This window comes from Phasianus colchicus, chromosome 2 (assembly GCF_987193195.1).
Source record: "Phasianus colchicus chromosome 2, bPhaCol1.hap1.1, whole genome shotgun sequence".
NCBI lineage: Eukaryota > Metazoa > Chordata > Aves > Galliformes > Phasianidae > Phasianus > Phasianus colchicus.
In genome coordinates, this window is record NC_143437.1 from 20243834 (window position 1) to 20257234 (window position 13401).

Genomic DNA, 13401 nt, shown 5'->3' on the forward strand with positions numbered 1-13401 from the left:
TGCATACAAGTTAAAGGCAATTTGATGTAGCTGTAATTCTTGACTGTTGTGCTTGACTTGCAAATAGTCAGAAAAAGAATGCTGAAACAAAAAATAAAAATATTTATTAAGATGTAAGATGGATGCCAAGAAAGTCAGAGCTTTAATTTGAAGGAAAATTATAGAGTATTGAGGAGGACAGGTTACTAGAGACTAGTCAGAGTTAACTGTATTAAAACTGCAAATGAGAGCATGTTTCCACTTTTACTGTAAAGTTGCTCATTTTATTCAGTTATAGAAACAATCTATACAAAAAGGATGCAATCACTATCATGGTGAAAAGATTGCAAATATAAATCTGTATGTGGAAGTAAGGAGCAAAAATGATCATAAAATTATGACACTTGAAATGGTCATGGGGTGAGTATACACTAGATGGAGAAAGCAGCGCTAAACGTATTGATTTTTAGCAAAGCTAACTTTGAAGGGAAGCAAAATGCTCCTGAGACTTTTGCCTGCAATCCTGTGATGAATGGGAAATCCACTCCACACAAGTAGAGAGTACATAGTGTATAAAACACGTAGAAAGGCCACAATTAAAATTCATCCCAGTTAAGTCAAGAAAAGGAAAGGCCGATATGGGCCTGAGGCAAAAGAAGGAAAGGCAAAGAGACAACTTGCCCCTCCCGACCCTATGCTTTTTCCTTCCCCTTCGCTGTTCTTTAGCATTTCTTCTGCTGTCCCTTTATCTTCTTCAGCCCTTCTGTTTCATGACAGTTCAGTCACTGTGGTCCCCTGATGAGGTTTCTTCTTCAGGTCTCTGTTTTTCTATGCACTGGATTTCTCAGAGCACGAGCACAACTGTCCTGTGTGTTCAGAACATGTATGAGCCTCTACTTCCCTCCTCCCCTCTCCCCCCCAACCTAGTACTTGCATTCTGCATCCCCTTAAACACAGTTTCAAGATTGAGATAATTGTTTTCTCTTTCACAGTTTCCTTTGTTTGCAGCTCTGGAATGATTTAAATTCACAGTATGATGAGGGAAGGAGTGAGACAAGAGGGAAGGTTGGGCAAATAGGTGCATATAACAACTCAAGTAGACAGTGGGGCTATACAAAACAAGCTGCTTTAAAAAAACCACGAACATTCTGTAGCATGTATCAATGAAGTAGAGGGACTTCTCTAGGAAAGAAGGGTCAAACAACCAAGTAAGAGTTGCAGGTGGTATTCATTTCTCTTGTGCAAAATGTACTGGATGCACAGTTTGGGACTTAGCATTCTCTTTCTCCAACATCCTCCTCCCATATATATGTGTTATCAGAAATCATGTTTCAAGAAAATAGCTGTGAGGAAGTAAATTGATTGTATTAACTGAATCTGAGCAGATGTAAAATGCTATAGCTTAAGCTGTAGTTAATTTATAGCATCTGAAGGTCTAGCCCTTAACAAAAGCAAGCTTTTTATTTTTTTAAAAGGCAAACTATTTTTTTTATAACTGAACAAAGATGTTAATGACAAAAGTGGGTTTCAGAGAGCTTTAATGGACAGTGATGAAAGAATGAATGGACTTCTTTTTGTCAGTCAGTTGTGTGTGTATATGTCACAGTGATTTATTAACTGCAAAAATTGACTATGGCCACTGACAATGACCATGTGGTCTTATGGCAGCCAGCTGATGACTGACTGACCAGTTTTTGAAGATGGTATGAGGGATCATAAAGTTTAGTTCCCTGTGTATTATGATGATAGTTGCATCTATATTTAAAGCTTTCTGTCACCGGAGCACTCTTGGTGTTGTCAAACTGTCTATTGGACTGGATGAGCTGCAACTTCTTGCAATTGAATGTCAATAAGACCAAAGCAATTTTGGTTGATTCATAGTGCCAGCTTAAGTATATTCACTTGCACAGATTACATTTGACAGATAGTTACCTTCAGCTGAACTCTGTGGTTAGAAGCCTTGGTATACTCTTGACAGTGAGCTTAGAGTTGATGCCTTATGTTTATTTCATATCCTGTTTTTGCCTTCCTAATACTGCATGTGTATGTCTATATTTAAATAAATTCACAGCTGAAGTACTAGTCAGTCCACTTGTTATCTCTGGACAGAATGTTGTGATGAGTCAATTCCAGTATTTTAAAAATGGTGTGGTTTTTTTTACTGTTCAGGCAGTTTTAATTTCAAAAGGCATCTAGTTGAGGATTTTTTATTTGGAACTCCTGGAAAAGCATATGTTGTAGTCCATTAACAAGAATAAAACCAGAAAAAAAAAGTAGAAGATAAAACCAAAGATAAAAAGGTCACTCCTTCTGGAGTGTTTTTTCGGTATTCTAGCAGTTTGCTGGTCTGCAGGAAAATATATTCAACACAGGTGTTATTAAGCCCTGTTATATCAGTGAAAGTTAGGATCCTCTTGTTTCTGCAACAAGATTGTGCATGGTATCATCAAATACAGATGTATGTGCGTCCTCTATAAATCTTGTAAAGAAAAGCTTCTTCCCAGGTCTTTCCTTCAGGCAGTCCAGAAATATTCTGGATTAATATATAGTTTAATTCACTTATTCCCTTGTTCCTACTTATGGCAAACTTAAATATTTTGAAGCTTCATTTGCAGTGTACTGAGGAAGAACTGAATTCTGAATTATTTCAGAACATTTTTCTGTGTTTTCTGTGCAATCTTCTAGTCAGCTTAAAGCAGCATCTTGATTTTGAAGAAAATTCAGTTACTTAATGCCAAATCGCTTGCATGTGTGCTGTTTCTGCCCACTTCCAATTTAGTAGCTGTTCTTAAAAGATGCAGGTGATTTTTCTATCTATTTTTCTATGAGTTTAAATAAGTGATGAAAGGTAAATTTTGGAGTTTTTACTTCTTTCATTTGGAGTGCAGCATCCTTGAAATCTGATGAATGAACAAAAAATACTTCATGACTTACCATGTTTGGAAAATTCTGCTGATAGGGCAGAGCAAAGTTGATATTTTTATCTACTGTTAAAAAATGAACCTCAATCTACGGTTATGTTGGCATAATTTCCTTTTAAAAATGACTGGTCAGAAATAAAGGAATGTACCCATGAACACTTTATAATACTAAATTCCCTGACCACACTGTTACTTAGTTAAGTTAGTGAATGGCTCAAGATCTTTTTGTTTTCTTCCTGTACAGTGCTCTTTAGCCTGAGAACCAAAGATGTGTGAAAAATGTTACTTTGGAAAGAACATAGATATAGCTTGCTTCTACCATCATATCTTCTTTTCCTTTAAGCTTGCAAACAGGTTTCTTCCAATACTTGAAATATAAAGGGATGGATGGTCTGGGCTTGCTTGGAGGTGCAGAGTTCTAATTAGAAATGTGATTTAATTTAGCAGTAGTAGGTGAAATAAGACCTATGTGCATGACTTTCTTTGCTGGAATATTGGGCAAAAATCAAGGAGCATAAAGCTTTTAAGGAACTGTAATAGCTATTTAAGGCAGTAGTCCTCTCCTCAGCTTGATCACGTCTAGACTGTAAGGGTAGGGAAAGAGTGACCAGATTTGCAAATGTCACCAGTCTGATTTAAAGTTAAGCAATATGCAGAGGTCCACACACAATTATAGATATGTCAGGATACCCTAACACAGTTATCTACATTTATTCATCTATCATCTCTACATCTACCTATTATAAGTTAACTCACTATCTCTTGCTAGGCTTTAGATCTGCAAAATACTCCTTGTTGTCTCGGTTTTCATTCCAAATAGAAAATTAAAGTTTGAAGAGCAAAAGATTGAAAGTGAATTCTCCATAGGTGGCTCTAAGAGGATGGGGGAGGGGAGTAAGGCTACTATAGATTTTGGTGGAAGAAAGACATCTGCCCAAACATTCCTAGCAAATGTTATGATTGCCAAAATATACTTACGCTTCAAAGGTGTAGTAATGCTTATAGAAATTATTACTGCATTATCTGTTCAGCTAATGTTTTAAACTTGATTTAGACTGCATGTGGCAAATATTGTAAGGAGAGAAGCAATACCAGACTATACAAGCAGCTTGTACACTAGTGCTGTTTAGCTGTGTGGAGAGGAGTACTGACACAGCTGCAGAACTTGAGCTGTGGAAACTATTGCATCTATTTATCTACTAAAGCAGTCATAAGGTGGCTGATGGGGGCTTATCTGGAGGTCTGGAGGAGTATAGGAGTTCTAGGGTAAACTTTATTTCTTATTTTTTATAGTACTTGTAAGAAAAATACTTTGGCAGGCACATATCCTGTTCCTATCTGTCTGTATGTGTGTTTAGAAAAAGTTAAATGTGAATGTAGTAAGCTAAGGAGAACAAAAATGAACAGAATAACATGAAGAATCAATAAATAGTATTGTAAGGAGAACTAGAAAGCAGAGAGGCAGAACTAGGAGGAGGGAAAGGTTCCTTTGAGAAAGATGCTCAAAATGCTTACATCCTGCAATTTATTTAGTGAAGAGAAGTGCTAAACTGTGGTAGAAAGTTGTCTGCTGTTTCTGATGTACCAGTTTAGGGGCACATAGTTCAATTTTTAATGACATGTAAAAGGCAGATGTGGTGGTTTTCTTTGTCATTACCTCTGCTTGAATCACAGCATAAGATACATTTGTACTTGTGCTAATGGTTTCACACAGTGTGAAACACAAAACATCTGTTTGTCCACTTTGTATTCTTTAGTCAGTATCACTGACCTTTCCTCTTTACAAAAATTCACTTAAAATATTAAAATTGCGTTGCAGACTTTGTAACTGCGGCTTCAGGAAGGCTTGCAATTATGCAAGAAAATATCGAAGTACCTACCTATGTGTCTCATCTCTCTGATATGCAAAATCCCCTTAATGCATCTTCTATTAACTGTTATACTTCTGATTCACATGTGCTCTCAGGGTAGAAATGTGAACCCGCATGTCACCCAATGGTAGAATATGCTGTATATCTTTATATAAGCAGGCAAAAAGAGCGTATTTAGACAGGTTGAAGGTGAGAAAGATTTTTATGTTCAAGTTTCTGATTACACTATTATAGCAGCATCACTAATTCCCTTCCTTCCATCTATTTTCTTCTTTCATCTGTTGTCATTGGTGACCACTGTTGATTTGTTGACTCTATTAAAGTATTCAAGGAAGCCACAGGCCTGTCATTTTGGTCATAACCTTAATCTGTTTTCTCACCTTGGGAGAAAATGTGTTAATACACTGTCTGTTTCTATAGTGAGCTCATTGAAGAAGTTCTTGTTGCAACAGATCTGCAATACGTTTAGAAGAAAAAATGTTTTTTAAGTCTTGACTATTTTAACAGAGCAAGCTGTGCATCGGAAGCAACTTTTGTAAGGACCATACCGAATTAAGTGAGCAATTGTAACTGAATGCTGTGTAGTAGTTTATGAGCTATGTGAGTCACAGCTTCTTCTGATCTGTCAGAATCTGATTCCTCGTTATTTTTGAATGATTAAGCAAATCATTTATCCTAACTTCTGCTTTCATTTATGTCTTTGTAAATCCTGTATAGATCTATTTACTTTGGAGCTGCTTAAGGTTTTATAGCAACTAAGGAGAGGGGTCATTTCTGTTTCCGCCTGTTGGCTGTTCTGGAACATAAATGGAATGGTTTTAAATGCCCTACCACGTAAATTGTGTAGCTGCTCAGTTGCTGTTCATAAGGCACTTCGAAATTCTTAGAATTTTGTGTAGCTGTCCTTATAATAATAAATTTCTATTTTTGAGAAACTCATTGATGTGTAAATAGAGCTTATTTAAAGGATAAGCTAATTCAGATTTTTTTTTCCTACAATGTGTTTTTGTTCAGTTTTTGTTTGTTTTCTCAGTAGAGAAGCAAGGTCTTAATTTTAGCTTGCATTTAATTTTAGAATTTTGTTTGCATTTGCAATTAACTAAATTTGCATTTGTAATTTAAAAATTAGTAGTTTTTTTCCCTCCAGATTTAGTTTACAAATCTGTAATGTTTACCAGGATACAGTTTGGTGTCTGATGTATATTGCAGTTCCCTGAACTGCACCTTTTTCATCATGTTTGCAAATAGCAGTGTCCATTACATACACAGGAATGTATTCCTTTTTTTTGTTTGTCTAATGACAAATGTTTGGTCCTTGTTTGTTCTGTGTCGATCATTCCTGTTCCTGCCATCTGAGACTTTCTTTGATATAAATAGCCTCAAGAACTGAAATTACAGTTGAAGAGTTTGGCATCACTTAATTGGCTGGAAAACTAAATAGGCTATGGTTGGTATCATTTGGCTTGAATGACTGGAAAATATTTTGCTTCTTTTATTTTTGGTGTCAAAGTCCTTTCTATTGTGGAACTCATCTATGGCCTGCCAGTGTGGTAAGGAATCTATATGATTTCTTCATCTGTCTTGTTAGATGCTGTGATCTAACTATTAGAACAGTAGATGAGAAGAAACTTCAAGATTAAATTGTACGTTGTGGTTATTAGAAGCCATGATGAGTAAGAGTAAAAAAAAAAAAAAAAAAGTATATTTAATCAGTAAAAGAGAAAAGAGATGAAAGTTCTCTTAATTTACCTGAAATACTGTAATAAATCTTTCTCGCGCAACTCAATATTAGAATAGGAAAAATAACCTAATGGGTAACATTGTGTTTGTTTAAAAAAAAAAAAAAGCAATATGTATTTCTATATCATAGCATGATAATTGTAAATTCTAAAATATTTAGGGAAGAGACTAATTCACCTGTTGGTTGTGTATCAGTTACTGCAGTAAAGTCTTGATTTGGAAATCTGCTTTGAGTAGTTTGCTTAATGCACTATTGTTTAATAAAGCATTCTTTTTCACATCTCTACTTGCTATTTTAATTATTAGAAATAATTTTGTACAATATGTAGACAGCATTAGGACTTCTTAATGGGAAAATCATACAGATGCAAGAAGATTGTAGCATCTGCTGAAGGAGAATTCACTTCATTTGTTTTGCCTCGAATGATGCAATTTGATTCTACATAGATGAGATTAAAATGGTCTCAGTTGCTTTTATATGTAGATTACAGGACATTTCAATGATAGGATGATTTGTGTAAGTAAAAAGTGTTTGATGCTTAGTTAGTCCAGATATCACGCACGGTTATTGTTATGTAATTAATGTGTATGTTATTACCTGACAGCCCAAACTGTATAGATTGGAATTCCCACAAGCTGATTTGGACTGAAAAGTAATAATTATAGCTCAGAAAAGAAAAGGGGGGGATCCATATAGCTGTTTCATTTACTTGAGACCCCAAATTTATTCTGCCTTTATGCTAATAAGGAAGATTAGGTTTCTTTTGCCAGGCATATTGAGAGATTTTACTGAAATTTTAAATTTTATTAAAAAAAAAAAAATAGAAACAGCCACCATATTTTTCAATCAATCTCTACAATCTGTGCCTTTGGGAACTACCAGTTTCTGCATTCAAGGAACAGCAGCTTAAATTGATGTAAAGAAATCCATGGAAAGTTACTAAAGGTATAGAAACCATGTTAGGCTGAGTGCTTTGAGGGTCAAAGAGTAATTGGGAGCAGTGCCATTCATCCTTACCATTCTCCCATATGCTCCTCTTCTGCTTTTTGCCATTGTTAGTCCCATGGTTTTTGCTTGTACAACTGCTCTGGATTTAATTGTAATGGTTTTTTGCCTTGAGGTTGCTGCAATATAGTGGAACTTTCTGTAATTAGTTGATGCATGAAAATACTCTAGTTTTTTCTTCCATGATTGTTCAGCCAGATCTAAAGTGGCAACACTTAAGCTAACTTTCATTATTTTGCTTCCAGGAGTAGATTTTCAGATGAGAAAATGATTGTAATGCCTTTGGTGTCCATACCTCGTTTCGTAAACAGTAGATTGCCCTTCAGTGATTTTTTTTTTTTCATTTTGCAGTGAGGTGACCCATCAGGGCAATTTTCCCTAGGGTAGGCAGTGGTTGAATTTGGCATAATTTGGAAAGAAGTGGTTAGAATTGCCTTAAAGGGCAACTGACTTGTGAACAGGGACCTTCAAAGAACTTCATTTCAGATGTATTAAAGGAGCTTGCTTTTGGCTTTGTTGGCCCAGCACTTCTCATCTTGAAAGTTCTTCTGGATTATGGCAACAATGCTACTAGAGGAAAGATTGTGTATATTTTATCATCTCAGTGCACCATCATATGGATTTTCCATTGCTTGAAATTAGTATTAAGCTCTGCATTGACAGAAGCTAATGTAGTTGCAGACTGAGTTTTTCTTAGTAACTAATCCTTGCCACCTTCCCATGAGGTGATTTGCTAAGTATTTGACAGATGGGGAAGCACAAGAGGGAGAGATGGTTTCAGAGCTGGGATTAGAGATTTGGAGTTCCAGACTTCTGGTATTGTGCTCTACAGCAAACAAGAGCAGTGCTTTCCTACCCATCTCATCTCATTCTCTTAAGGCAAATTCCTATAGAACTTTATTGATGAAGACAATAGGGGAATAATCCCATTGTCTTAGTTAGATACTAGTAAAATTAGTCTTTTATTTCTGTGATATTGTACGCAATTCAATGCTGATGGTCAGGAGACATAAAATAACCACATCAAACAGCAGATTTGGTGCCAACCTTCGTTCTTATTTAGCTTAGGCTAAACTGACACCAAACTTTGAGATATTCCTCTCCTCCCACAGCGGAGAGCCACTGGGATTTTTTTTCTTTATCCCACACATGGCTTCCCTCCTACATTTTCCTCCCGTGTCAGATATTCATACCCCCTTTAATAACCAGCAGGGGGATCATTACACTGAGCTACTGCCAAATGCATAATGACTGCTGCCTTTGCCTTACACAGTCACTGCACTACTGATATCCAATTCAGCATTGTAAAGTGCTTAGGGCTACCTTGGGGATGTGCTATATTAAACCCAACTATTCTAAATCCTATTTAATATAAAGAGATTGTTGATGGGGGAGGGGAGAGGGAGATTTAAAATTGTCGTTAATCATCTATTTTCAACAAGTAAAAATACCTGATCGTTTAGGGCCCAATTCTGTCACTCTTAAGCCATAAATAGTCCTGCTAATTTTAATAGGGTTGTGTGAAGGCAAGCACTCTGCTTACTACAGGGGGATTCAGAATGGGGTCCTACAGAGGCTGTAGCTGAGGTGGTAATCTTGTGGTGAGCTGTTGGGAGTGAGTGAGCCCATTTCTGAATTCCACTTACAAATGTTTTACAGTGAAAACAGGAAATCAAAGACATGCTTCATATCTGGCTAAAAATAAAGATACTCTTAAACTTGTAAAAGACAACATTTTTATTTGAATGATATGACAGAGCTGCCACAGGAGTGTTACCTGCTATAAAGAAAGCTTAAGAATTATTACCTTTATTAGACCAGTGACACTGAGCTTTAGCCATACATTTCTAACTTCTGTCCCTCTACAGAGACAATTTTCTTTTCTTAAATAAACTGTCATGCTAGTGTTAATATATTGTTGGCTCCCTCATACTCTGAGAATACTGCTGATATAAAACATGTATATGTTAGATTGGTAATAGTATCTTTAGTGTAGCTGACTAGAACAAATGTGTTTCCCTCATGGCTGTGCTAATGTGATAAAGGAAAATTGGCTGTTCATCAGCTTTTGGCTGGGTAAAGACAGTAGAGATGGAACCACATTCTTTTTTATGCATTAATACCACTGAGAACTTTTCACTAGTTATATTTCATGTGCGGGCATGTTGTGCAAAGATGTTGTAAAACATGAGATAATGCTGCAAATAACAAAGTAGAAAAGCCTGTATCTTTTATGATGATAACAGTCAAACACCAAATGACAGTAACAGGCTGTAAAAAATGTGATGCAGAAAAAAAAATGCATTGCAACCACCATATAGGCATATATGTAGGATCTTGCAAATAGGACATCAGATGTTTAGAGGGTTTTGAATTAAAATTAAATTTAAAAAAATGTTGCATTCAGGTCATTGATGTGTCAACATAAAGAATAATTTAAATGGAGAGAGATGTATTTTGAGTGGTTAAACTCACATGCAGTAACTTTTAGAACAAATCTCATCGCTTAGTAATTATGATAATAGCCTTCAAATTTCCATCAGTGGAAGGACAATAAATTTTCCTGTCTAGATTTGGGAAATATGGACAGAATGTGGAAACAGCAATAAAGCTTAGTATGCATGTGTATGTTTGAAAGTGAGGTTTAAGAAGGAAAAAAAATAATCTATACAATTTGATATGAAACCTAAAGGAAAACAAAACAAGCAGGAAACCCTATCTTGTTTCATATTTTCTTTCTTAAGATACTTATACACTCATGTTGCCTGAGGCACTGATGATGATGATCTGATTTATAGATAATTGTCTGTTTATCTTGGTATGAAATTTGGAATGCTTTATTGTTGGAATAGCCATTTTGAGTGCTTTTATTGTGGTTTTAAAACTGGTATTCAGTTTTCAACTTCCCTTTTTGCCTCAAGTAATTCTGGTTTTTTATACATTCTGTTTGTTCTCATACATCTACTGGTCTTATGGAAGCAATTATTCCAGGTTTATTTTTATTTGTTTGAAGTGGTATCATGGCAGGCTGAAGCACTCCAGGTTTATTTGGCTGCTGTGGACATGATTCACTAGGCAAGCATGTCGGCAAAATGGAACTGAAATTCTGTATGTCGGCAACAACAAAACAGTGCTTCAGAATTCAAAGGCTACCAAGCTGCTTTGAGAAATAAGCTTCGTGCAAGCTAAATATTGTTAAAATCATGCAATTTCATTTTTGCAAAAAAATTGCTTTCTGAAATGAGACTAAATTTAAGAGTTATTCAATGAAGTTCAAAAGTTTCGAATAAGTTGAAGTTAGCTTCAGTATTTCACATCATTAACAGATAGATAACTGTAACCATTATGACTTATTTTCATCTTATCCCTGTATTTCTTTTTGTGATTAAATTATTCTGTAAAATGCCAGACTGAAAGGCACTTCCATGTTATTAAACTTTTCCCAATTTTATGTAACTTAAATATGGATTTTTAATGAAAAAAAAGTACTTTGTAAAAGCTCAGCATCATTTGACTTTGTGGAGCTGGGAGAATGCCATGAACTATTTCTATGAACATTCGCTCAAATTTAAAATGAATTGGCAGGGCAGGGAGCGCTTGCAGAAAACAGTACCCTGGAGTGCTGACTGAAAACTCGTTCCTAGCCAAGGGTTCCACTGATGTAACAGAATTACCCACTGGGTGTAAAGCGGATGTAGCCAGTTTCTATACCATTCCCTTCAGCCCTTGTAATAAGAAACATGCTGGGGCCAGGGAGACATTTTGGAGGGGTGTTCAAGGCCTGGCTGAGATGTGCTGTGTTTGGTTATCCTGAGCGTGGTAGATGGTCCCTTGAGGCCTGGATGAGCTGATGTGTATGAGAAGAGCTCTGACAGCTATAGCATGTGCCTATGGCCAGAAGTGGTGAAGGAGCTGTAACCAGTCTTGTACCTTGTGAAACAGACCCTTCTCTTTTTTCTCTCTCCCCCCTCCCTACCAGCCTCCCTACCAGATCAGTGTACTGTAGATACTTCTTTGATTTAACCACTGTAGAATTTTTATAGTCTGTGCATCTGAATAATGATCTTATTAACTGGATTGCTAATGAATGAACAGAAAAGAGGTAACTTCTGTCAGTAGGTGCCAAAAATAAAGGCATGATGCCAAGTAGGTCAAAGTAATGTTTATGATTAATCAGTGATACCTGCAACATGCAGTGAAATCAAAAGAGTTCTGTAATGAAGCACACACTTTCCAATTTCCATTGATTCCATAGGTGCATTACAGCAGAATCAGTTTCTTCTTGAATGGCTGGGAAGATGACAGCACACCTTTTGATTCAAGGATTCTTGTGGGAACAGTTGCAGATACTAATGCTGATGGCACATTGAAAATTGGACAAAGCTTCACAGGTAAATATTTCTATTTTAGTAGAATGCTGTAGAATATTCAAAATAAGATATTACTACATGTACATAAAGGCTTTTCTGGTTTGTCCAACATACAGATCCCTGAAGTAATTCTTTCTATTAATTTACTATTGTGTTTTTTGAGAAAATAGATGAAACTATTTCAGAATAGGATTGTTCTAGCTACTAGATTGCATGCCTGTTTAGAGACAGGAGCAGAGATGAAGATTTTTGACTCTTTGCGTTCTTCAGTTCTATCAACACTTGTGTAAACTACTAGCAGAATGAGAACTGTTCAGCCTCTAGAGATGCCTGATATTGTTACTATTCATCAACATCTGGAATTTCATGTGTGCTACAGCATGACATGATCATTGTAGAACAGCTTCAGGATGTTTTCTTGCTCTCCTCAAATTCTTGGCTCTGCAAAGGTAAAAACACTGACTATTGCTTCTCAGAAATGTGCAGAATTTGAAGCTAACTCCTAAATATAACTATGTCACTTGGCTTTATTGTGCTTTTGAGTAAGAAAGCCATTCTGTGTCCTGTTTCTTAATGCTTCTGTTTGTGATTTTGATTCTGAATACAAAATAACCATTAAATGTATTAAAGAAAGGATTATTTTAAACTGCTTTTTTATCTTTATTGTATAAATTGATAGGTACAGTTGTACCTACTGTATCTCTTCTCTAATTAGAGGTGGCACATGGACTGGCTCATTACTTCTGTCTAATGAGCCGATCCTTGTGCCACCTCTCTAATCAGAAAAGAGATAGGTACAAAATGTTCTTATAAAGTTATTATAAATCATTCTTCTTTTATTAAAAAAAAAAAGTTACTGCCCTCTGCAGTTTTGTCCAGATCCAAGATGGTTTCATTCAGAGGGGTAATTGTGCAAGAGATCTGTGTGCTGGATTAAAGGTGCTCTCAAGCAGTGAAAAGCTGCCTTTTGCTCAACCAGATTGATTACTTATGTATGCTATATTTGCTTAGGTTTAGAGCAATTTGTTGGAAGGATGCAAGACTTTCGATTTTATCCAGTGGCACTTACAAACAGGTAAAGAACATTTTTTTGTTTAAAAAAATTAGGAGTTTGGTGATGAGAAAGAACATAACTTATTTCTCACAATATTGTGCTTTTTTGTGCTTTTTAGATGTCTTTAAGTAATTACTTATGATGCAGTTTACTGGACATCAACTCAAACATGATTTTTGATCTTCAAAAATCTTGTTTCAAAAGTCTTGAGTTAAAATAAATTAAACAATATAATGTATTTTGCTTTTTAATTGTTGCTTAAATATATGTAGGGAAACTCAAAAGTAAATAAGGACATGTTTTCCTTGCTAGTGTTGTTCCTGTTATAACCTGACTTAGCAGGTATTCTAGCAGAGAGTAGATCCAGTTTCTAGGTTCCAATGCTTATAAGCTATCTAGGTGTTATCAACTTGTCATAAGTCTGACATAGTATGTGCTGGTAAGCTTAGGCATGTTAAAT

At 35.8% G+C, this 13401-nt stretch overlaps 1 protein-coding gene across 1 annotated transcript in view; it reads left to right on the forward strand.

The window, feature by feature from the left end:
* Positions 1–13401, forward strand: part of USH2A (usherin) — a 389040-nt gene that overhangs the window by 36986 nt on the left and 338653 nt on the right. Inside the window, exons 4-5 of the mRNA XM_031595830.2 lie at positions 11773–11908; positions 12899–12962. Coding sequence (XP_031451690.2) covers positions 11773–11908; positions 12899–12962 — 200 coding nt within the window. The remainder of the gene's footprint in view (positions 1–11772; positions 11909–12898; positions 12963–13401) is intronic.